Source organism: Prinia subflava, chromosome 14 (assembly GCF_021018805.1).
Source record: "Prinia subflava isolate CZ2003 ecotype Zambia chromosome 14, Cam_Psub_1.2, whole genome shotgun sequence".
Taxonomy (NCBI): domain Eukaryota; kingdom Metazoa; phylum Chordata; class Aves; order Passeriformes; family Cisticolidae; genus Prinia; species Prinia subflava.
In genome coordinates, this window is record NC_086260.1 from 18601293 (window position 1) to 18626065 (window position 24773).

The following is a 24773-nucleotide window of genomic DNA, read 5'->3' on the forward strand; positions in this document are numbered from 1 at the left end:
TTATGCTGACTCTGAGCTCTTGTGTTCTTGGTGGGCTGGGACTAACTGGAAGGATGTTTTTTCCTTCATGTACTCTACTGACCCAGTCCAAGTCCTAAGCTGGGATCTTTTTTTTGTTGTAAGTAGGATGAAGCAGAATTACAGCTCTGAAATTTGTTCTCCTCCCTGCTCTGAACACAAGAATAAAAAATGTTTCTCAGCTCTTAAAAGAAGTGGCTTGTCTAATGTAAGAGAATTGTTTGGAGTTTGAGGCATTCAGATATATGATTGTGGTCTTGGTCATTATGTGAAGTGACATAATTAAGTTCATGACATCTTTCATGAAGTCTTTCTTTCTTTTTCAGTTTTAAGATAAATCTGGGACAGGTGACGCACCAAATTAAAGAGCAGTGTGACTTGGCAATCCTGAAAATGAATCTTTTGTAATGAATAGGCCTGAAGCAAACAGTGTGATAGTGTTGGACCACGTGGTTACTTTTGCCTCTCCTCTGACAGCTGCAAATACCTCATTTGCTGTTTCACCCAGGGCACAAACTGCGTCACAGTCTCCTCACTGTTCTCCCAGGCTGTTTGTTGTCTTCCAGAATTTTTCTTGTTTGTTTACTGTCCTTGGATTTTTCTGTGAAGCAGATGTTTCCAGACTCTTGGTTTTATGAAACATTAGCTGCTCAGTGATGTGAGCTCAGGCCATAAAACTGATTGAGAGGCTGGGAGAATGCAAGACCCAAGGCATCAAGATTTTTTTCTCCAAGGGAAGAAACACTGTCAGAGGGATTTCAAAGTACATTTTATATTTTTCACTGGTTGAAACGCTGTGGAGTTGTCAGGGTAGCATGTTGGGAGGTGATTGGTAACAGGGGCTTGAATTAGGAATAAAGACAGAGGGTAGGTGGCAGCTGAGTTGTTTGCAGGTGTGTGTCCTGTGCCACTGCGAGCCATAGGGAGTGTTCAGGAAGCTACTCTGTAGCATGAGGACAGCACAACCCTCTTGTGCTGTTGGAGAGACTTGGTGAATTGAGTTCATATTGGTCCTGCCTGCTGTGTTTCTTGGCAGTGGAAATAACCCATGGAAATACCTATCTTTCAAACAGGTATGAAGTTTGCAAGCCAGGTGAGGATGGCTCAGAGAATGTTACTATCTCCATTTACTTTCGGGAAAAGATAATGAGGCAATCCAGCAATACTTCAGGGACCGTGCTCTTTGGGCAGCCACTGTTAATATCTGTGCCCAAACACAAGCTCACTGTGGATCACCTGTACAATGTGGTTTTGGAGCAGATCAGGTAAGTCATGGCTGCACCTTTGATCCCTGTATAGCTTACTCAGTTACATTGTAATAGGATTACAGAATCCTTGTTAAAGGGGAGAATTTTCCTTGATTTGTGTGGGTTGTATAAACCAGGATTTGCATTGCATTAGTGTCTGGAGGCCCCAGGGACATTGCAAGATCCTGGTTTTTTGGGCTTTGTGACAGATATTGCTGGCTCAGCCTTGCAAAAGGAGTCAGGAGCAGAACTCAGAGCATGTTTTCAGGGCTCACAGATGTGGCCACCATAGTTTACTTTTGCCTTTTCAGTATACAGCCAGTAAAACATGGAACAAGCAGTGTGAGCAGAGATTTAGGGAATTGTTGTTTAACTAATTCTGAGGGCTCTTGGTGCTGTCATGTAAATGTAAATGGTGCTGTAAGAATGGGTTCTGGTTTACTGGAGGGGATTGGGCAGCAAGAGCTGATGATAGAGGGGAGTGCTGCTGTTCTAGTGCACAGCCACAGTATGGTTGTGTGATAAATGTATCCCTTCTCTTCAGCCGCTGTGTGAAGCTCCCTCTGGCAGAAGAATACTCCCCACCCTGCCCAGACAGAGGAACCTGCAATGGCTCCAATGGTGTGGTTGAAGGTAAAGCCCTTTCCAAGTCTACTGGAAGCTTTTCAGCACTTTAGGCTTTCTAACAGCATTTGTTTTGTGCTGTATGTATTTGGCTTAAGCTCTAGCAGGTTGTTTTTCCACCGTGATTAAACCACACCGTTGTGCTGGACATCTGCTTGGCACAGGGAAAATCTTGTAGACTATTTCCTTCCTAGGGAGATCAGACATACAGCAGCTGGACAACAAGGTGTGGATATGCATTCATCCTGACCATTGTGAGGGAAGTCCTTGCTTAAATGACGTGTCCAGGTGCCTCTCTCCAGAGGCAACCCTTCCTGATATGCCCCTTGGTGGTGGAAACTGGCCTGATGGGTCACAAAGATGGTGGAGAAATTTGTCTGTTGGAGGACATGGAATCAACAGTCTCATTCCTAGGCCACATGCTCACTAGGAAGCTTTTAATGCTGATGGCATATGAGTGTTTCCCTTCCCTGTTTGAAATGATTCACTAGTGTAGCCCTGAGGGTAACAGCTGCAAGAAGTTAAAGGGGGAAAAACCTGCCCATTTTCCCTGAAGAATGAAAATAACTTTCCTGGTGACTTACATATTCCTGTCTGTGAAGACACCCAGCTGCAGCCTTGCTGATTCTCTCTTGGGGATGCTTCTTAGGGTGTTCTGTCAGGACTCATTGTTAACCTGCAAACTGAGCACTCTCCTAAACTGGCATCTGCTAAAGGAGAAAACACTGCTTCAGATGGGGGGGTTAGCAAGCAGATTTCTTTTTCTGTGTGCCTTTTCACTGCTTTCCATGTAACTGGTGTGTGTTGTACAGGCTGATGCAAACAGCTGTCCACGGGAGGTGTCAGCCAAACTTTCATTGAAGCCCTGTAATATTGTCCTTGTTTGAAAATTTTTTCCAGGCGACATTGAAGAGATGGAGCATCAGGATGGCGGAGAGGAAGGCAAGGAAAAGCTGACAGAAGCTGATCCCTGCCACTCTGAGGGTTGTATGCAAGTGGAGTCAGCAAGAGACCTGCAGCCTTGCAAGAAACAGTATTTCACTTTTAGCCTTGTGAATTCCTCTGGGACCTCAGAAATAAACTCCATTGTTGAAGGAAAAATCTTAAAACTGAATGGTAATTATTTTCATACTGTTTTTTAGTTTTCTTGCTTTTTAGACCTGTGCAATAAATATTTCTTCTTTCTTGTAGCTTTTTCTGCAGTTGCTGTTGATTGGGATTCTGAGACACGGAAGTTACTTTATGATGAACAGGAGGCACAGGTTGTAGTATGCTCTTTTCATAAATAACCTAAATGTGTAAATTTGCATGGAATTTAAAAGATACCAGTAAAGAGTGTTCTGCTGGGTCATCTTTTGTAACAGAATAAGCTGGTTTTTTGTAACAGAATAAGACAGTTTTTACCATCTTGATAAAAGATCTAAATCCAAGTGAGGACATATGTTTTCTCCTATGGACTATTTAGCATACAAAAGGAGTGGCTGGAAGCTGGAGATGATTGTCTGGGTGGGGAAGGAGGTGCAGAAATAGGCAGTGTGGGGAAACTGAGCATGTAATTTCTTAATGTTAGGGGTTACAGAGTACATGAAATTGAATTAAACACCCGTCTCTTTCACTAGGCATTTGAAAAACATGCAAGCATGTCACAGCCACAGAAGAAGAAGGCTGTAGTAGCCCTCAGAGACTGCATAGAGCTCTTCACTACTATGGAAACACTTGGTGAACATGACCCCTGGTAAGAACCTCTGCCTGCCTGCCATATTTACCATAAAATACCATAACTGTTTGAGCTCACATGATTTTTCATGGGATTCTTATAATTTCCCAGGTCTGTTTTTTTGTCTTCATCTTTGAGAAGTCTGGCAGATCTGTGTTAAGTCATTGACTCAATTGGCTGTGAACATGGATTATTAAAAGTATTTGTTTCCTGCCTATATTTAAGAAAAAAAGTGTCAGTGGGAATGTGGCTTCCAACCACCAGGCTATTTTTAAATATTAATTTTTTTGTACAATGCATTTAACATACTTGCCATAGGATTATAAAGTGGAAGCAAGTTGGAGTTTGGAATTCTGAGGCAGTGTGTTCACCTGCATTGCATATTCCACAGGCAGTGTGCCTTCTGTAAGGCAAGGACTGTGCTTGTGCTAGTGAGGCATCTGTAATGGAAGGCCAGAAACTTTTCTTTGGATGCAGTCATTAATTTACTTGCTTGTTACTCCTTCCTTAGGTACTGCCCTAACTGTAAGAAACATCAACAGGCCACAAAGAAGTTTGACTTGTGGTCTTTGCCCAGGATTTTGGTGGTACATTTAAAACGCTTCTCGTACAGCAGATACTGGAGGGATAAACTTGACACTGTTGTGGAATTCCCCATCAGGTAGGAAGAGCTTGAAGGACTTGGTCAAGGAAGATGTCCATCTGATGTTTCTGTTGGGTGGGCTTGTTGTGAAGGCTCTAACTGGAGCAGGTGTTTTCTGGGATTGAATGGCTGGACAGCAGGCATGAGTTGAGAGGGTTAGTTTTTGGGAGGCATGTTTTTTGTTAATACTACTCAGCTTTATGCATTTCAAAGAGCATTGGTTACTAGCAGGTACTGTTTCTTCTGAAATTCAGTTAAGCCCATGTGATTCAACCAAGAGAACTGCTATAGCAATTTTAGCAAATGTTTTGGGCAGTGCTGCACTTGCAGTACTGAGTATTGCTCAATTACAAGACAAAAGCCTGCCTTGTCCCTCTGCTTCTGCTTGCTAGCATCCTGCTGTGGGATGAAGCATATCCCTTACTATTCCTATCTCACTCTTCATTGCCTTCACAGGGACACTCCAAACTGTGTTTTATTCAACACTTTCCTCTAAACCTTCTGGCAGTGCATGGTGTTTTTGTCAGGACCTGCCTTGTGTGGGAGGGGTAACGAGTCTGGTCTTCACACTAGCAACACCTGGCCCCTGAGCAGCAGTGGTGCCATGCTTCAGTTCCTAAAAAGTGATAGTTGTTGGTGTACTGATACTTTTGTGTTTCTTTCCAGGGGTTTGAACATGTCCGAGTTTGTCTGTGACCCAAGAGCAGGCTCATACGTGTATGACCTCATTGCAGTTTCCAATCACTATGGAGCCATGGGAGTGGGTCACTGTGAGTAACTGCTGCTGTGTCCTTTGTGTGCAAGGAAATGTGGGCACAGGGGGCACAGGAGGGCTCTGCACTGAGACCTGCAATAGCCCTCACCTAGGGTGTCTAAAACTTACCTGTGTTCTGTGTGCAGGTGAGGATCATGTCGGGATCATGTTAGGATATGGAGGGCAGATAGGTAGCAGCACTTGGGCCTGAGGTCTGACTAACCTGGTTAGTTTGTGTGATGGTGTTCCCCAGTTTGTGAGTGGTGTCAAAATTCAGTGCTGAACCTGAAATTGTGACACTGGCTGACAGTAGAATGTCTCCACCTTTGCACTGATAAGGACTGATATAGAAAAATGTCATTTCAGCAGAAGAAAAACCCACTTATATACAAGTCTGGCACATGATGAGTCTGTGTTTTCTGTCACTGGTTTTGCTGCAGCATAGATGAAAATTGTCTGTAGGTGTTACCTGTATCAGGTGTCCATGCTGATCCATGCCGTAGGTGACACTTGTAAAACCACCCAGAAGCTGTTTACCATGAGAGGAGGATGGACTGCTGTAGCTGAAGGGGCACATGTTCTGAGGTTGGAGATCACAGTCACAGAAGTCTTGGCTGGAAGAGACTTTGAGGGACTTCAAACTTAATTCTTGAATGTGGATTCTTGCAAGAACCAGATCAGATCATTAGCAGCAGAAAACTTTTCTTTCAAGTGAAAATGCAGAGTGTTAAACTGTTGTGTGTTTGGGAAAGCTCTGACTCAAGGGCAGTGAACAAAGCCTGCTATTGTTTTTCCCTGAGTTTCTTCTCCCTGTATCTCAGCTGTCAGGGATAAGCCTGATATGTGGAACCTGGTCCTAGACTAGCTGGGCCAGCTGGCATGTTGTAGAAGATGTTCATGTTGGTTAACTAGGCTTTGGGCAGGCAATGCCAAAGCTGGCTCCTGGCCTCCCATGCACTTGTGGTTGGAGTCACAGTGTCCCAGGTGTGTGTTTCCTGCTGGCCTTCCCTGGAATGCTGAGCTGCATTTTCTCCCCCTGGCAGACACTGCCTACGCAAAGAACAAGGTGAACAACAAGTGGTACTACTTTGATGACAGCAGTGTCTCGGTGGCTTCAGAAGACCAAATAGTGGTGAGTATTTGGCTTGAGGTTTTTCCAGGTCTGTGCAGAGAGTGTGGTCCCCTGCTTTGGGTGTGACATTGTAACCAAGCTGTGTGGATGGCTTCAGATGGGTTTTCTTTCTGTTCGGTAGACAAAAGCCGCGTATGTGCTGTTCTATCAGCGCCGAAACAGCGAGGAACATTCTGCCCCCTCTGCTCCCCAGGAAGAGTGTGACGGCATGGACACCAACTAAGCACCACCTCCAGCACTCAGCCACCATGGCAGTGGTTTCTCTTTTAAAGCAATGCCTGAGGCGCCTGAAAATTTTCTTCCTTCTGTAGGGGTCAAGCAGAAAATCAAGCACTGAAAGATTGAGTGCTGGGGGTTGCAGAATAGCATTGAAAAGCCAGGAATAGGTGCTGACACTTGGGTATTTAGAGGCCAAAAATAATATATATTGGAGCTTCAATAAAGTTCTTTTTAAAATCTGGCTGAGCTGTGTGGCTAGAGGCAAGGGTTGGGGCTGTGGTTCTTGGGCTGAGGGTTGTAGCTGGGGTTGGGAGAGGACAGCCTGAGCTGGAGGCCAGGCACAGCTGAGCCTTGCAGGGGCCCCTGGAGGAGAATGGTGGGTACGATTCTGTGAATCGGCACTGGGGCTTCCTGCCAACTCTCTGATGTAGCTGTTGGGCCCTGCCTGTGTCAGGGTTCGCCTGCACCCTTTCTGGAGCTCAGTTCAAATCTTTGTACATCTGGTCTGTTGCAGTCTCTGCCATTGTACCTAGGTCTCCTGGCAAAGCAGCAAATGTTTCTCTTGCTTGCATCCTTTCACTGATGCATTTGAGCTCTCCTGGGAAGTTTTGACTCACTGTTTTTCATGTGAACACTGAATCCAGTGATGCAGAAATCTTGGCCAGAAGTGAATCATACCTGCCTGTGGTGTGGCATATGTGCAGGCTGATCCCCATGGAGATGCAGGATACAGCTGCTCTAGCTCCTGTTCTTCTGCAGAGAAAATACTACCCATAGCATTGATGATTTCTTGTCTTTTCCATCTCCTACACCCCTCATATTCAGGCTGCTCTGTAAGCACTTTTCTGCTGCCAGCATTTCTCCTATGGTTTGTGCAGTGACAGCATTTTTATCCTGTTTTGCTCATTTATGTGTCCAGTCAAGCTCAGCACGGTGTCCCCAGGGCTGTCACCTGTACAGGTGACAGCCCAATGCAATGGATCGTGTGAGTTTTTAGCCTTTTCTCTTGCAACTTTGGTTTTTTTGGACTGCTCTTTCAGCCCTCCTCCACCCTTGAGTGCTGCTTTTTATATCCTCACCTGATCACACTCTGTGGGGCTGCAGGTGTAATAGTCCTGTCCCAGGTCCTCTTTGCCTCTGCTGTTCAATGGTTCTGCTCCATCCTTTTGTCACAATTGGCAAATGCTCTTCCCTCTGTCCTCCTTTACAGTGTGTTGCTTTTTAGGACTCAAGTCCAGCTTTCTTGAAAAGAGACTCCTGTGAGTCTCAGTGGAGAGCTGGTCTTCCATGTGAAAAATGGGAAAAAATTCCAGAACCTTAGCCTGTATTTTTTAGGGAAAGATCTAGATCAAGGTAGCGAAGCAAACAGGAGGGTTTTTCTTTCTTGTATTCAAGTGTGTTTGCAGAATGAAAGGCTGAGACTGGCTATCAGTGTGCTTTTTGCTCCCCCTGGAATATGTGCTTGCAGCTGCTGTGGCTTCAGTGCTGGCCATCACCTTCTCTTGTGGTGGTCAGCAGTGCTCATCCATTTAACTCCAAACCTGCCCGCTCAGCCCCACCTTTCTGCAGCTCCAGGAAACAGGCCTGGTAGGAAACTGCAGTGTGCCTGTCCCTGCACCCTGGGAGGGCAGCGCCAGGCAGCCCTTTGCCAGGGCTCTGGAGAGTGATGGTGAGGAGGAGGGGGCATTGTCTCTAGCCAGCATGCTACTGATGTGATTCTCCTTTGTGGAATTTTGCTTTTAAAGCATTAAAATTTGAATTTTGAGATCACAATTGCTTGGTTGCTTCTGCTGTTTTATTTTTGCAGCTTCTAATATTGTATGATTTTTCCTTATTACTGAGGGGAGCATGCAAAAAGCAATTTTTAAGCTGTAGCACTGCACTGAAATTACTCTAATCAGCATTTTTTGTTTGTTTTACCCTGAAAGTAAGTCATGTGGGCATTCCAAAATGGGGAATAGAGGAAAGGGAGGACAGCAAAATCTTCTAAAAAGAGAAATCAATCTGAAATAGCCTTTGTTCTCCTCCTCGCCTCCCTACCTGTGCTGACACTGAGAAATGCATCCGTGGGGCTCAATCTCAGATGCTGAACAGACTCTGTTGTACTGCAGAACAAGTGGCCCAGCTCTGCTTTCTCTGCCTCTGAGCTGCTGGGCTTTGGCTGCTGTGTGTGTGCTGTAATACCAGACTGTTTTTTAGACTAGCACTTTGTAAGTGGCTGGCTCTGTTGTACAAAGAGGAAAATTAAAGAGTGGTTTGCACTGAAACTGGGTTCTGTTGTATTTTCAGCTTTCATTATGTGGATTAAGACTGCTGGTTGTGGGGATGCTTGGTGCTCTAAGAGTAATTTGGGCTGGGGGAGGACAAGTCCTGCAGAGCCAGTGGGAATCTGGGAGAAAATCAGCTGTTGAGGGCACAGCACTGCACTGCAGAGGGTTCACTTTGCTCCAGGGTTGCCTTTTCTCCTTGCAGTGCTGAGTTGCTGGTACCTGGTACTTTAGCAAAGCTGTCCTTGCTTTTTTGTGGCACTGGGCAGCCTCAGCTATAGTTTCATCCTTCCTCTTCCTCTGCAGATCCCTGACAGGTCCTGGTCTTCCTTCTGTCCATTTTCTCCAGGGGTATCAGGGCTGCCTGTGACTGTACCACTGAGGTAGTTGTCCTGCAGTCTGTAATTTCCTCCTCAAGGCAACCTGAACACACTTGTGGAAGCAGGCTGGACAAAACTGAGGAAGTGCAATGGGCTTGTGTGTGGGATTGTCCCAGTCCTGCAGGTCCAAGTGGGCTGTGAAACCCTTGTGAGAAGGTTTGAAATCTTTATGCCAACATTACAGTGTAAGAGCACAAGGAGCTTAATTTCAGCTGGAGCTCCTAAGGGTTAATGAGCCTTAATGTGGAACAGCAGCTGCTGAGCTCTGCTGCGAAGGGCTGACCTCTAAAACCTGGTGTGAAACCCATCGTGGGAAGAAGGGCAAGCAAAGGGGCAGCTTCCCTGTTCAGTGGGAAGATGATTTGGTGAGAACAGAAGGTCAGTGTCACAGTCCTGGCTCAGCTCCTGCTTTGAAAAGGATTTACAGTTTCACCCTGAGAAAAAAGGTGCTCAGAATAAAGAAGGGATGGGAAAAATAACAGCCAGAGTATGAAAGAGCTTCTTTTTACTAGGCATTTCACCAGGTTGGGGCTGTGCTTCCTGGGGAACAGGTCTGAGGAGTTTCTACAGAGGAATAAGCCAGGAACAGTTGCTCCCTGTTCTCTACAGTGCATGGTGGGCAGCTTAAAGCATTTATTATCCCATGTATTATTTATTATTTGTCTGGTCCAGTAAATAACAGCCAGGCACTCTTTGGCAACACCCTGCTCGCAGGCAGGAGGAGCTGTGGGCACTCAGGTGCTAACAAATGGACTTGGGAGGGATTAAATTAATGGGGAAATAGTATGTATGTGTGTCTTTGGGCTCAAATCAAAGTGAGGGCACTGCAATTCTGAACATGATATTTTTCTTTTATTCTCAGCCTTGCTAAAATACATTATATAATTTTAGATAACTTCTTTTCAAATAACTTTTACAAGAAGAGACAAAAGCATATTCTCAAATTCAGAAGATGGAGGTCTGAAGTTCTTCCTTGAACATGCCTTCAAAATGGAGGTCTTTAGCCATGAGCTCTTCTTCTACATCCTCTAAGGCCCACTGATGATCTGTCAATTCTAAGGCTTCCCATTCTGTCTGCAGTGGCAGTGAACAGAAGCAGAGAAGAAAAAGCAACACAGGATTAGTTAGACAAGAACTGCTTTAAAAACTGCAACAAACACCGATTTCTATGAAAAACCTGGCAATCCTGTCAACTCTCTGACATCAGTAGTTTATTAGCTGGTCAACACAAATTTCATCACAGAAATTACAAAAATTGTTATCTACTTTCTGCCAACCCTCTAACCTGGAACAGCCCATTGCTTCTGTTACATCCATGTCTGTTATGGTGGGTCAAGTGCTTTGTAGTGAGTTAATTCTTTAATTCAGAGTTACTTGATGACAACAGGTAAAAGGTCAAAAATTCTGCACCTGATTACAGACTTGTGCACAAAACCTGCAAAAACATGTCACATGATGCCCAGCAAGAGATTTGTATTCCTTGGCCAGAACACTTCTCCTGGCACGTGAGTGTTTTCTCTTTTGTTTCTGTGGGAGCATGTAGTGGGTTTTGGTCTCTGCAAGGCTGAATTGGCAGAAATGCTGTGGAGAGCCAGTACTGGGTGGAAGTGGATTCAGTACTGGTTGGAATTGCACCTCAGTGCTGCCTGTGACAGAACAGCCACTGCTCCAGCACCGCTGACAACTGCAGCCATCCTCTTCCCTGGCTCAGCCTCTGCCTGGTGTGGGATTTTTTTACCAGGGAGGTTACTGAAAACAAACTGCAGGAGCAGACCATCCCAGCTTCCCAGGCAGCAGGTGTGGCTAAACCTCTTCTGCAGTACACAAAACCAGTACACAGGTCTGTCCTTCATGTATAAACCTGGGCTTAAACTCTGCCTCTGAAAGGCACAGGCAGTCTAACAAGCAAGTGCCTATGCAAAGTGCTTTAGGTGAACTTCAGGACAGTAAAATCCTGATGGATTTTCCACTGACTGGCTTACTTTTCTTACCCAAGTTCTACAAGCTGCCTGCTGGACTCACGCTCAGCTGCATTATTAACACAACTTTTGGAGAGCCAGCTTCTGATTTGAACTACACCTCAAGGTGAAAAACACCCCTTCCTCAGTAAAAGCAGACGATGGGACGTAAATTCAGCTTTTGTACCAGCAATGACTGCTATCAGGTTTAGTTCAGGGTTTTTTGGGCTCTGCCAGACCCAGAGCAACTCCCACAGCCTTCATAAGCTGTCAGCTCTAATTTTAGGAACAGGAATCCAGAGCAATTCCCTTGCTTGACACAGGGAGACGATGAGTTACATGCAGCCTACGAGCCTGCAAGCTAAAACAAACAGGAATGCAGGTGGGAATACTGTACCTTAAATGCTTTGTTAGTATCTGCTGGCATGGCCATTGCTGCCCCTGTCATTTGTTCTTGCATCACTCTGGACTGATCTGCAGCTACAAATGAGAAACGAGAGGTTGTTTTTGTGTTACTAAACAGCACTATCTGGAGCATGGTGCCATTGGAAAGGTTTTTATCTATAGATGAGAACATTGCAGCAACTGCCAGAATGCAATACTGCTGTGCCAGGAGTCCTCACAAGACATCTTGCTGCCACCTGCTCCATCTTAGCCAGATTTACAGAAGATATGCAGAAAAATTGAGGGAAATAGTTTTCTACGTTTCCAATGCCCATCTGTCCTGCCCCACATCTACTATTAAGAAATCTTTGCAGTTTTCCCTAAAATAAATACTTGCTAGAAATAAACAAGAGCACAAAACTTTTGCCAAGTGATTTGATGGGAAAGAAAGCCTGGGCTAACAACCATGGGAGTTTATGAGTCTGTGGCTGGTACAGGAAATTTGGATACTTGTTGCAGGTGATGTCAAACCTAGTCCATGGACATTAGTAAGCTCACAGAAACAAGGGAAGAGTTAAGGAGCTTTTTGGCTGGGAACTTAGAAGTGTTCTCCCCAGCTTCCCTCAGACAACATCCCATGGAAGGGACAGCCAGTTCCCAGAAATGACAAGTGCCTTACCATTATCTTGGCCCAGGATGAGAGTGTAAATGCTTCTGAGTCCAAACACATTCAAGAAGTACCAGGAAGCAGAGCTCACCCTGACAAATCAGAACAAGCACAGTTGTCAGTTCAAAGCTGGCTTGTGACCTCATTCCAGCAGCACACACCGACCATCCAAGGGCTATTAACACATTCAGCGTTTTCCAAGTGGGAATTGGACCTTGCTGGCTGAGGACAGGGGCTTACCAGGACGCATCTAAAGTGAGCAGCTCAATTCCCTGCTGCAGCATTGGCTTAAAACGCAGCGTCAGAGGAAACGGGACCTTTGCTGCAGGATAAAGAAAACAAAGCACAGTTTCATGGCAAAGTGAGCAGGTAGTTCTTTTATGACATCTAATGTAGTCTGAGTGTAATGTGCACTATAAAAAGTTAACCCTGATTTTTCAAAAAGCTGCAGTTCTGTATTCATTTTAATATGAAAACGACTTTCTGAAACTTTATCAGATTAACAAACCCTCACAGGTATTACTTCAGTGACTGTGAAAGGGTATGTACCCTGTTAAAGAAACAGTTATCACATAAACAGTATAGAAAAACAACACCAGCACTATGAATTTGGGTATTTTTGATACGTACACTCCACACAGTAACCAACTCCTTGGACAGGTTCAGAGGAAAATCCACTGTATCAATCTGGAGTTTAAGCAGTTTTAATAAAATACTCCTTTTGTCACTACAATTGTTCCTGAGTACATGAGCTATTTTCTTTGAGACCATGGCCAATACTTTGAAAACAATTTCCCCCCTTTGCAATGAGATAAGCAAATCTGCAGTTCATGGAGTGAAGAGCAGCAGTGCCTCAAGCCAAATTTATGCTGCTTCTAACTGACTACTCAGGTTGAGGAGCAAATCTCTGCTGCAGCTCAGACCCTCAAGGCCATCTTCAGAAACACAGCCAAACCCACGCTATTCCAGACACTTACTTGTGACAAATCCTGAAAATGTCATGTTGATCCAACCACCAATGAGGATCATAGGCAGAACATTGGTTACATTCCCTTTCATCATATCTGTCAGCATGGTAGGATCTGCAAATCATAGATGGGATGTGAATCAGCAGCGCATCACAATAATGAGAAACAAGTCATTACATGTCAGATAATTTAATTAGGAAACTGCATAACATAACAGTCCTATCCCAGTATCTATAGTTTTCCACTGCTGACAATACTTTGCAAAATGGGATGAGCAGCCAGTGTGGTGCTGGCTGCTGCCACAGAGGTGTTGTGTTCTGTGCTGTGTCTGACCCAGCCCTTGCCCCAGATCGCTGAACTTGCCTCTCCCCTCTGTGAGCTGACCTGGGTAGAAGAAGGACAACAAGCTCCTATTTTGCTGTATACATTAGTTAAATTAAATCACTTTAGAGAAGACCCTGCAGGAGCTGGAGCAAAACACTGGCAAAAGGAGATGAGAGCAGGACTTCCACTCCTGGCTACCCTAAGGAGGTCAGGTCTCGTGGGATGCTGCAAGCAGCTCGAGGCTGAAGTTAAGCAACATGAAGCAATCTAATGTTTTTGTTATCCAAGAGAGGAATCTCACTCCCAACCCCTCCCTCACAGTGCCTGTGCTCCCTGCAAAGCTGATTCACCTTCCACCCTCAGCAGACACTGATGGGTTTGTCTACCTGGCTGCAGTTAGGGTACCTTAACATACCTGTCATTGGTGAAGGAGGCACTACCTTTCTCTTTGTTTTCTTAAAAAATCCATCCTCAGGGTTATTAAAAAAATATTTCCGGGACAGGAAAGACTGCAAACAGAAAACGACAATGCCAACACCATAAGAAAGAAAAGGACAGAAGCATTAATTCTTGCTCAGACCTTCAGACATCTTGTGAGTTCTCTCACTACACACCTTCCTGGGATAGGTGCCTCACTGCCTGTGTTCTAAAGCTCCTCACATTTTCTGCATCCAGAGTGCCAGATCTCTGGCTTTTAAAATTCCTAAAGTAATTATAAAATTATAAGAATTATCTGAAACCCATGTTAATTAAAGCGCTTGTAGTGTTTCGTGCAAATTCTTTGTGCTGGTGAAGCACCAATACTGATACATGCAACATTTTCACTTGCCCAGCTGACCTCTGGATTTCCCAAAATACACATTTGGTACCAACAGAGCCAACATGAGCGATGCATTTTTAGTTTAGCAAACGTTTCAGCTGACATTGTATGACCACCCCGTTACCCAATGCCTGCATTACATCCCTGTGTGCTTGCTGGCAGATGTTGAACACCACAGCTGGGAGGCACATCTCATGTCAGCTACAGTTAAAACACCGAGCAATGACAGCTAACATAAATGCCAAAGAAAAGACCTACACAGCGGTGCTGTGTCCGAGATTCCTAAGAATCGGCACTCCTGGACACTGCCCCGTCCCAGGGGTGACCCGGCAGCGTCCGAGCCCGCAGGCCCTCGTGGGCGCTGCCCCTCCCGCGGCACTGCCCGGGCACGGCCCCGCGCTTTGTGCTCCTTTCCCGGCCTCCCTCCTCGTAAAGCCCGACCGCGCAGCTCCCTACCTGCTTTGGAATGTATTTTCCATTTTCCCGAAGGACTCTGCTCCGGATCAGGACTTGGCTGGAAGAGAGACAGCGGCGTTAGCGGGCCGGGCGGGGGCGCGGGGCGCGGGCGGGGTGAGCGGGCCCTGACCTGTCGGACACCTGCTCCTGCGTGAGGCGCTTGTCGCTCTGGAGCAGGATGGACACGTAGTGCCGGATCATGCCCACGAAGAAGGTGATGAAGACGATGGGCAGCACCACCCATAGCCGGATGTTGGAGTCCAGCAGCAGCTCGGGCTCGCTCATCGCGGCGGTGCCGCCTCGGGCCCGGCTCCGGCCGACACCGGGCCGCCGCCGCACGCCCCGTTCCGCTTCCGCTTCCGGGCCCGGCCCTTCCGCCGCCGGCGGAACGGCGTCAGCGCGCGCCGCTGGCGGGAAACTCGAGCGCGAGTGGCGGGAGCGGCGTGAGGGGACAGCGGCGCGAGCGACAGCGGCGCGTCCTGTCCTGCCCGGAGGGGACGGAGGAGGACGGGAGGAGAGCTCGGCTTGGCTCAGGTGAGGTGGGCAGAGCCGAGGAGAGGTGAAACGGCCGCCTCAGGCACGGCCCAGCCTTTGGCAGGAGGTGCGACGGAGAGGCGCCAGCCCGACGCCTGGCAGGGCTGTCAGGCTGCACCTCGCACCCCGGAGAGAATCACAGCATTGTTAGGGTTAGGAGGGAGCTGTGGAGATCACCCAGTCCAGCCCCCCTGCCCTGGCAGGGTCACCCAGAGCAGCTGACACAGGAACGGGTCTGGGTGGGTGCGGAATGTCTGCACGGAGGGAGCCTCCACGACCCCTCTGGGCACCTGTTCCAGTGCTCTGCCATCCACAGCCTCAAGAAGATTTTGCTCGTATCGAAGTGGAACTTCGTGTGCTTTAGTTTTGGCCATTGCTCCTTATCCCGACTCTGGGCTCCACTTCTTGGCACCATCTTCTTGGCAGCCGAATTTCAGATGTTTATACATCTGAAACAGCTGTGAATGGCTCATTACACTTTTGTTTTTTAACTGTTCCACTTCCATGCTGATAGTTTAAGTAACTCATTTTACTAGCCTCTGCCATGCAGTTGAAATTTAGTTTGAGATGTGCACACATCTTCTTTAAATAACCTTTAAGTTTTAAAGGTGAGTCAAGTTGGTTTTTTATCTTTTTAATCATTGCCACCCCACCAAAAGAGGATGGCTTAGATGGAGGTTTGTGCTGACAGAGCTCACTGGCTATGATTTGTTGTTAGGGACATGAACAGGGTCACATAATGTGGTTGGGCTCATGAACACTCATCTGTGAATTCTTTGGTGTTTTGTCCAGACATGTGGAGAGGGTCGAGTTTAGCTCAGTGGATGCAATCTGAGTCCTCATAGTTGCTCTGTTTAATTTGCCATTTGATTTGCCTGGTGTCTGAATAAAAAGCCAAGTTTTGTTTTTTTGAGGAACTGAATTTTAGAAAAAGTGATGTATTGGGCTATTTAAATATGACAAGCTCTAAAATTTCAACCTGCACAGCAGAAAAATGTGGTGTGATACTGGTTACCCAGGCAATCTTTCTCTGAGCTCTCTCAATTTCTGTCATGTTCCCTTTTGCTATTCACTAATACATTCTAGAGCTGCTTAAAAAAGAGATGAATTAAACATTTGTCTTTTTCCTGCATTTTTTAGGCAACAACAAAGGTTTTGTTACCATGGTTTCAAAAAGGAAATTGTCGAAAGTTGATGCTTCTGAAGAGGGCTGCAAGACAGATTTGCCAAGTAGGTGCTTGGGTATTATCTTAGTGGAGTAAAGACCCATTAATAGAGGCAACAGCTCCCATGCAGGGACAAGGCCAAAATGGCAGTTTTGCTAATGCTGGTTGTTAATGACACTGTTGATCTTTTATATATTTGATGCAGCATGTCTTGTTTTCTCAGAAACTAAGAAGACACGGATTTCTGATAAGGAGAATGCCTCTGCCTTCTGTGGATTGGAGAATGAGGGAGTCTTTGAAGAGCTCCTCAGGACATCAGGGATTGTGCTGAAAGCTGGGGAGGGACAGAATGAAATAGGTATGAGTTTAACATTTCCTCGTTCTGATTTAGATCAAAACCTGCAAGGATGGCTAGTACAAAGTAACGATGTGTTTTACTTGCAGCACAAAAGTGCTTAAGCCACCTTGTTTCAAAATTCAAGCAAACCCTCATTTGGCCTCTTATTTGCTAAATACCTCTTGTTCCTGCTGAATTCAGTGCATCACCTAAACTCATTATTCCACCTCTTTGAGTGTATACCTGTTAAGTCTAAAGACTTCTGAAAGATTATTGGAGGTATATAGAAAAATATTAGACTGCATCTGTCATTACAGATTTGAATTGCAGAGGCAGGAGCTCTGAAATGGGGAAACAAACGAGGCATGGTTGCCTTTCATTTCAGATAAGAGCGTCAGGGAGTCCTGTATTCAGTGTCTTTGATGCTACTCTCAGCCCTGACTAGAGAAAGCAGTGCTGATTTCACTCAGGCTTTTGCCAACTGGACTTCTCAATAGAGCAAGTGCAGAAATGTTGGTGTATTGGCTTGAGAGTTTGTACTTTGTGTAGCTGTTGTATGGACAGACTGTGTCTCATTCTTTATTTCCTTTCTAAACTGCCTCCTTAGCTGTTGATCAAATGGCTTTCCAGAAGAAGCTCTGCCTGGCCCTGGAGAAGCACCCTACTTACCCAGCTGTAAGTAACTTTGGCAGGAGCCACCTTCAAAGCTGTTTGCTGAGTAGGAAAATAAGCAAATCAGCTACCTGTCCCTGCTAGTGCCATAAAAAGTGTGCAACACAGCAGCTTACCTTGGATTTCTGTGGTTCAGATTTTCCAGTTCTCTCAGTGTTGCTGTTCCAGCCTTTTAGTCCCACTGTTTTTCTGACCGTCAAAGTAATTTTCATTGGCAATATTATTCAATAAACAAAGACTCTTACAGCAGAAAAATCACTTGCATAGCTTTCCTGTGGAAGCTGGGTTTGGTTTTGTGTAGAGTGGCAGCATTAACACTGCCATGATGTGGTGCTCCTCCCCAGACAGCAAGTTAAGGGTGGAAGTCCTGAGGCAAATTATTTGATTGCTGATGTTTTTTGGGTGCAGGTCTCATCACATTAAATGTTGCTATCTCAGCTGAACAGGAAGAAGGGGAAAGCCTTTATAAATCAAAGTAAAATGTGAGACTCTTGCTTTAGAGTTACTGTGCAGAACAACCAGTGTTTCCTCTGGAAATGGTCTAGACTAGTATTCATTTATTATCCAGCATTCCCTCCATCACAGTTTCTGTCTGCAGTTCCCTGGTTCTCATACTTTGCTTGCAAAATTCATCCTAAGGGACAGCAGTTGACTGGGGTGTCCCTTCAGAGTGGATAACTTCTCTCTGGTTTGCAGGTTGTGAAGCAGTTCATCAGTGGCCTGGAATCTCACATCAAGGACAGGAACCAGTTCAAGAACTGCCTCTTGCCATGCACTCCTGTACGGACTGAGGGCTCGAGGTAGAGGAAATGTATTTTGCCTTCCCCTTCAGTCAGAGCCACTCTCTAGTTGTGTCCTGTGACGTTGACCAGAGGGCAGCTAAAGGCTCCAACTGGTGCACACCAGGGCAGCATGGCTGGTGTTAAATAGCAGGGAATTTAGAGTATTAAGTCACAGAATTTACTGTCTGCCCATGGCACTCATTGGATCCCATGGCATTTTATTGCAACAACGAAACACTGAAAAAAATTTGCTAGGGCTGGTGAAGGTCAGTTCCTCTTTGAGATTTTTTTCCCCAGGAGATACAGCTTCACCACAGACTTTCACATTTCTAATCTTTTAGAGAGTGAGCTGGTTCAGTGCAGTTTTCAATCTTTTTGTGTGTGATTACTGTGTGTTACCTTAAGTCATTGTATGTAGTTTTTTAAAAAAATAGTCATGGAAAGAGCTACAGCCTGTTCTCCCAGCATGTTTTTGACACAACTGTGGTGGAATCTTTCATCTTGCAGGAATCTGGTGCACTCATATTGTGAAAGCCTCATTAAACTGCTTCTTGGGATTAAGATCTTACAGGTATGGGCACCTTAGCTTGCTCTTTACAATGGTTTTGATTGTAGGGAACATTTTGCTTACTTAAATAAAGGATTAATAGAACTGGTTTTGAGGCAGGTGGGGCTGCATCTGGAATAGTGTCCAGTTTGTTGTTGTAGGGACACAAAGACGCTTAGGGCCTGAGACACGTGGCAGACAAGCAGAGACAGAGGGAACTGTGTTTGTTCAGTTTTAAAAGAAGATTAAGGGAAATTTCATGGTCTTCAAATACCTGGTTGCAAGGTGTAGGGAACGCTTCTCAAAGGTGAAGAGGGGCAGAATGAGAGGTGATGGCTCAGGTCAACCATGGAAAATTCTGATGAGATTTAACCACTTCCACTGTGTTGACTGGTTTTTTTTTAAGTGCTAGAGCTGGGCACTGTTTTCAAACTTATCTAAAATTGATGCTTTTCTGTGTGGTGAAGAGCAGCTCAGTGTCTGAGAAAGAAAGGTTCATTGGCCCAGAGGAATTGTACATCCTGCCCATATGCTCTGATTCTGTTGGGTTATGTGGGTAGTTTATACCATCCTCTGAAAAGTGGTTTTCGCTTCTTAGGCTGTGTGCCTCATTTCTGACATTAGGCAAGGGATCTCTTATATAGGAAATGCTTTTATTGAGCCTTTCAAGTATTTTATTCTGGGTGTACATTTCGTCTTTTCTGAAAGGTCAGTTTTGGTGGCAGTATCACAGCACAATTAGTAAATCACCCTAACACTGTCTTTTTCCTTTCTTGTAGCCTGCTGTCATAACACTGTTGTTGGAAAAGATCCCTGAATTCTTTTTTGACATGTGAGTATAAACTGGCTTCTCTCTGCCTTGAAATGAAATTTCTTTTGGACAATCACCAGCTGTTTGACTTTTAGGTGTTAGTTCAAATTTACCTGAATGGCTGTTTGCACTGATGGGGTTTTTTTTTCATACCTGTGTAAAAGAGTCTGTGAAGTACCACGGCCTTAAATTTGTGAGTCCATAAAGCAGAAGACAAATTTCTAGAAGGTGAAATGCAGACATTGTGCATTGATTGATTGTGCTTTTTGCAGCTACTGAACAAGCTTAGGAATTATTTCAGAAGGGGGACTACAGAGTGTCTCATCATTTAAAAAGATGGAAGTGGCTGCTGGCAGAGTTTTAGGAGGCTGGGAGATGCACACAGATCTCTTTCCAAAACTGCAAGTTGTGTTCAAACAAGGGAAATTGGAAGAGCACCTCTTGGTTTTTAAACGTAGAACACCACAGTGGAGTGAGAGATCTTGAGTGGCAAGACTTGACCACTTCACTTTTTCTTCTTGTGCCCTGGATGCTCACTACAGAGTTAGTGGGGCAGGCCAAGGGGCAGAAAGAAGCTGAGGCTGTTCCTGCTGCAGTTTTTGTTCCAGTGCTGAAATACAGGATACAAATGGCTATGCACAGGAATGTAGTCCAAGAAATTGTCTCAGACTGAAATCTTGTTTGAGGAGGGTTTAACATAGACAGTCACAAGGTCTGAACTGTTTTCCCCCAAGAATTCTAAAGGATCTTAATAAGCTGTTAATTGTGGTGTGAATCCTTTGGGAATTCTGAAAAATGGATGTTGTTACATTTGTCTCTTATCAAACTGTAAGAAGAGTGAAGTTCTTTCTATGTATTAATGACCAGTTAAGAATGGGGTTGGTTGGTCTTGCAGACCAGCAGCAGAGCTTTTGAGTCCCTAGGTCTGACTAACTTATGTGTCCTTTTCTGCTGTTTCAGTGTGGGCACCTTTGGGACAAATTTCCCCCGGCTCATTGTCAATCAGTTTAAGTGGCTTGACAGGCTCCTCGACAGCCAGGTGGGTACCAGAGGTGCAAACACATGGATGCTTTTTCCAAACAACTTCTGGAATGCCTCTCAGGTGGGATTAGATTGAATTATTGTGCTAATGAGAGCTGATGTTGTTTTTATATTCACATGCTGGAGGACAGATTGAATTCTTTTTTGTTTTGTTATGATTGCCTTGAGTGACTTCTGAACATCTTTTACTGTTTTTCTTCTTTCCTTGCTTTAAGTCTTCTTTTACATAAATTTATATCTGTGCATGTGTATTGACACAGATGATCCCATTTTAAAGCTGTTGCTGGCAGGAAGTTACAATCCCTTCTTGTTTAATTTTAACAAGGTACTGGATACTTGCAAGTGTGTGGGGATAATGCTCTGTTCTTGCTCAGGTGATTCTTTTCCTGCTTTCCCTAAGTCAGTCAGTCTCTGTGGGTTACTCTCTGCTGGAGTACTAAACACTGGGAAGCTTGTTGTGTTTCCCAGTTTCGTCTGCTCACCAAGATCATTACATCCTAGCTGTAAAATACCATTGTTCCACAAAACTCCGTGCTCTGCTTCATGAAGTCAGCAGGACAATGAGCTATGGGACAGTTGGCACAAACTCAGGCAGGTGTTGCACTGAGGGACCTTGGCTGCATAACATTGTTGTTGTGCTGAGAGATTTGTGCATTTCACCAGTGCTCCTCTTGTCTGCAGGATCTGGTCAAGAAGTTAATGCAGATGGTTAGTGTCTCTCCAGTACCAATCCAGCATGATATTATCACCAGCTTACCTGAGATCCTGGAGGATTCCCAGCAAAGTGAGGTTGCCAGAGAGCTCAGGTAAGGCTGATTTGGTTGGGAGGGTTTGTTTTGTTTTGTTTTTTCCCGACTTGCACTTAACAGAAAAGGACAAGATGCGTTAATGCAGGTTGTTCTGGGGCTGACTGAAGTATAAGGACAGCACTAATTAAGTGTTCCTGTTAACTGCAACATTTAGGGACACATACCACTGTCTTAGGACATTCCATTTGTACTGTTATGCTCTTAAAGACAGCACAGGCAATCCAGCAAAAGACATTACATTTAGACAATGCTTCAAAACTGCTTTTATCTAAATTATTATTAAATTCTTGACTACCTGGAGACAGCACAGGTAGCATCCAGCTAAGTACTCACTACTTCTGCCATGATCAGTCACTTGGATATTACTACTGGATCAACATGGCTTTTATTAATTAAAAACCCCAGACCCACAACACAGTAAATGTGTGCATGAGAAAGAACTTTCTGGCTATTTTATATACTTTGCTCAAGTATATTTACTGATCCAAACAACTGAGGGAGCTAATGCCAAGTTATCCTCCCAGGGAGCACTGCCATAGGCTAGTCCTAACATCTGTCTTCTTTAATAATGTATTCATTTTACACAATAATTTGAGTAGTCTTGAGTATTTCTAATTCTTATTATTGCACACTTACATTTATGCTGGTGTTAATTACCTTTTCAAACCTGTGATCACTGTTGCAGATTATTACTGCAAGCAGTGCATCCTGTTCCTTCTACCCTCTCAAATTGTGACTTTGTTTTCATTGTCAGTTTATTGCCTCAGCTTCTAGATAAAAATACTCCACACATTTTTTCCTATGCTAATCAAACTCCTCAGACTTCTTTTTTCTCTGTGTATTTTGAAAGCTGAGATCCAAACACTATCAGCAAAGCATACTTATTTTCCTATTCTCCATAGCCTCTATCCATTTCTGATTTAGAAAACAACTCATTACTTCTAATGAGTATGGGAGCATAGACAGAGTTACCAGGATGCTGCAGATGAGGTGGTTTTCCACTAATAAAATTTAAGTACGACTTCTTGCTAGAAAAAGTTTGTAAGAAACTGAGATGTCAGCCAAGAATGATTACATGAGTTTTGGGAAAGTCCATGAGGTTGTTAGACAGGTGCAGTTCTTACATGAGGAGCAATAATTTAGGGAACAAGTTTTTCATAATGCCAGTGGCATACGTTGTTGCCAGTTTCAGAGATTTTTTTTTTGCAGTGACCACAAAAACTCCTGGAATCATACAATACACTAAAGATACATTCTTGGTTTTGTTAAGAAGACCATTTGTTTTCTTTTCCCTGTGTATCAGCTGCTTGCTGAAGCAGGGCAGGCGGCTGACAGTGCCAATCCTGGATGCCCTTTCTCGTCTGGATCTTGATGCAGAACTTGTGGCTGAGGTGAGAGCTTTTACTGAGCACTTCAGCAGACCCCAGCCCCTGCTTAGCAACATGAGAGCTGGAACTGTTTCTTCATTCCAAGTATTTTGCTCAATCTGACTCTTGTAGGCCTTCAAAAGTCCTGAGCTCCTGAAGCTGTAAAGAGGTCAGAAGCTAAAACTGCCTTTTGAAACATGTATGAGGGATTCAATGAAGGGCAGAGAGAAGTTTTCTGAATGCATACTGTAACAGCCAGGAATTTCAATCACAGCTGTTTTAGCAAGTGCAGAAGCACTTTGTTCTGCTGCTGTAGTTTTTTACTGCCTTAAACCTTCTTATTGTCAATATTTCATCTTTTTTAAGTATAGTGACCAGATTAGACTTATATTCTAAGGAAAGGTAGATTGGTGATTAAATAATTAAAGAGGTTTTCTTTGCTTATAAAGGAGAAGAGATGATCATGTGCCTTCTGCCTTTTGGATATGTTGCATCGCTGCACTTTTTGGAGTTGGGCTTCTTACGAATAAAATTTGTTCATTTGAGTGCATCAGTAGTGTTTTACATAGTCCCAAAAGGCTGGTGCTGCATAGTAGGCTACACACCCTCCATGCTTTTCCCTTTTGGAAGCCAGTTAAACAGTGATGGAGCCAAGCTCTCCTTGGTGAAGAGTGATATGGGGCAGTGGCCACAACAGGAAATTTAGGTTGGACATTTGGAAAAACAAGTTAGGGTCTGCAGCGTTGACATAAATTGTCAAAGGTGGCAGGTATTGGAGGTTTCCTCCATCCTTCAAGACTCAGCAAAGCCAAGGTGAATTTGATCTAGTACTGACAGTATTCCTGCTCTGAGCAGAAGGCTGGACTGAGGTCTCCAAGGATTCCTGCCCACCAGCATAACTATATTTCTGTGAAGTGTTGTCTTCCAGCTGACGGAGTGTTGCTCTCTCCTCAGGTGCGACAGTCTGCCATGACCATTGTGCCTTCTGTAAAACTGGAAGATTTGCCTGTAGTAGTAAAATTCATCCTCCAAAATGTCAAGGCAGCAGATGCAGTGGAGGTACAGTATCTTTTTCATAATGAAGTGTGTGTTTTCCACAGAGTTAAGTGTGTTTTAACAGAGACAAGTTGCTTCACACACAGAGATGTATGTTTTTAATATTTTCAAGTAAAATTTTAATATTTCCAGGGATCAAAGCCCTTGCTGAGCTATCAAACATGCTTTCTTTCATACGTTGAGGAAGCCTCAGCCTAAGCCAAATGAGGTTTGTGATATGCCCAAACCTTTCAGGGAGAGTCTACAAAAATGTATGCCTATGACATGGAAGCCAGTCTGTGCTGGTACACTGCATTTGAACAGCAGTCAGGTTGGTAAACTTGCATGTCCCAGAATTCCTGAGGCTGTCATATATCTTGCTCAGCTGCTAAAAAGAATAAAAACAGTTCACAGCAACGTAAAGCAGATACAGGAGGGAATTTCACAGAGTAGGTCTTAAAAAACTCTATCTTTTGTATGACATACAGGTGAAAAGTTTTGCTGGTTCATTTTCCAAGTTCTAAAACTTAAATTTGGACATGATTAAATACTTGTGAATCTTTACAAATATATGAGTTTTGATTTCTAATTTTAGGGTTATTATAGGAAATAGTTTTCTTTTCCTCAGCGTTTTCTGTTCTTCCCTCATTTGTCACAGTGATTTGTGCATGGATTTGTGCTTTACAGGTGATTTCTGATCTTCGTAAGAGCTTGGATCTGTCATCGTGTGTTCTACCCCTGCAGATTCACAGTTCCCAGAAGAAGATTAAAAGCCAAGTCCAGGCCAGGTATTTAAACAGGTTTACCTGATTCTCCAAGGGTAGGATAAGACAAGAGAACTTAAGCTGTTCCTCTTCTGGTCTCCCTGGCATGACTGACTTCAGACATGACCCTAGTTTATCCTGTTGAAAGGCACAGACACCTTTATTCCTTCCTGCTTGGTACTAATACAACACATTTGTCACTCTTCCAGCCAGCTTCCCCTGCCATGGATGTAGTTCCTTTTGAGCTGTCTGCCTCTATGTCTGCATGGGGATAAGCAGCTTCATTTATAGTAATGTTGTTACCAGTTTTTCTGTTTTAATTTCGCTCCA

General features: G+C 44.5%; 3 protein-coding genes across 4 annotated transcripts in view; 2 read left to right on the plus strand and 1 right to left on the minus strand.

The window, feature by feature from the left end:
• The window catches only part of USP4 (ubiquitin specific peptidase 4), a 32716-nt gene extending 26121 nt beyond the window's left edge, over positions 1-6595 (plus strand). For both annotated transcript variants that reach the window (XM_063411209.1, XM_063411207.1), the window contains 9 exons: positions 1092-1283; positions 1810-1898; positions 2790-3005; positions 3081-3151; positions 3509-3624; positions 4118-4267; positions 4916-5019; positions 6047-6135; positions 6257-6595. In XM_063411209.1, coding sequence (XP_063267279.1) covers positions 1092-1283; positions 1810-1898; positions 2790-3005; positions 3081-3151; positions 3509-3624; positions 4118-4267; positions 4916-5019; positions 6047-6135; positions 6257-6358 — 1129 coding nt within the window. In that variant the 3' untranslated portion in view covers positions 6359-6595. The remainder of the gene's footprint in view (positions 1-1091; positions 1284-1809; positions 1899-2789; positions 3006-3080; positions 3152-3508; positions 3625-4117; positions 4268-4915; positions 5020-6046; positions 6136-6256) is intronic.
• Positions 6596-9831: 3236 nt separating this feature from the next.
• EMC3 (ER membrane protein complex subunit 3) lies at positions 9832-14958 on the minus strand. The gene is made up of 8 exons (XM_063411216.1): positions 14709-14958; positions 14579-14636; positions 13718-13811; positions 12988-13092; positions 12251-12332; positions 12023-12102; positions 11357-11439; positions 9832-10075 (listed from the first exon to the last, which is right to left on the minus strand). The coding sequence occupies exons 1-8, from the start codon at positions 14861-14863 to the stop codon at positions 9947-9949; spliced, it is 786 nt and encodes a 261-aa protein (XP_063267286.1). The 5' UTR covers positions 14864-14958; the 3' UTR covers positions 9832-9946.
• A 23-nt stretch (positions 14959-14981) lies between these two features.
• FANCD2 (FA complementation group D2) overlaps positions 14982-24773 on the plus strand; it is a 35591-nt gene continuing 25799 nt past the window's right edge. The window contains exons 1-12 of the mRNA XM_063411206.1: positions 14982-15112; positions 16253-16342; positions 16502-16636; positions 17223-17290; positions 17984-18087; positions 18577-18640; positions 19396-19448; positions 20388-20466; positions 21150-21274; positions 22581-22668; positions 23599-23703; positions 24367-24467. Coding sequence (XP_063267276.1) covers positions 16276-16342; positions 16502-16636; positions 17223-17290; positions 17984-18087; positions 18577-18640; positions 19396-19448; positions 20388-20466; positions 21150-21274; positions 22581-22668; positions 23599-23703; positions 24367-24467 — 989 coding nt within the window. The 5' untranslated portion in view covers positions 14982-15112; positions 16253-16275. The remainder of the gene's footprint in view (positions 15113-16252; positions 16343-16501; positions 16637-17222; positions 17291-17983; positions 18088-18576; positions 18641-19395; positions 19449-20387; positions 20467-21149; positions 21275-22580; positions 22669-23598; positions 23704-24366; positions 24468-24773) is intronic.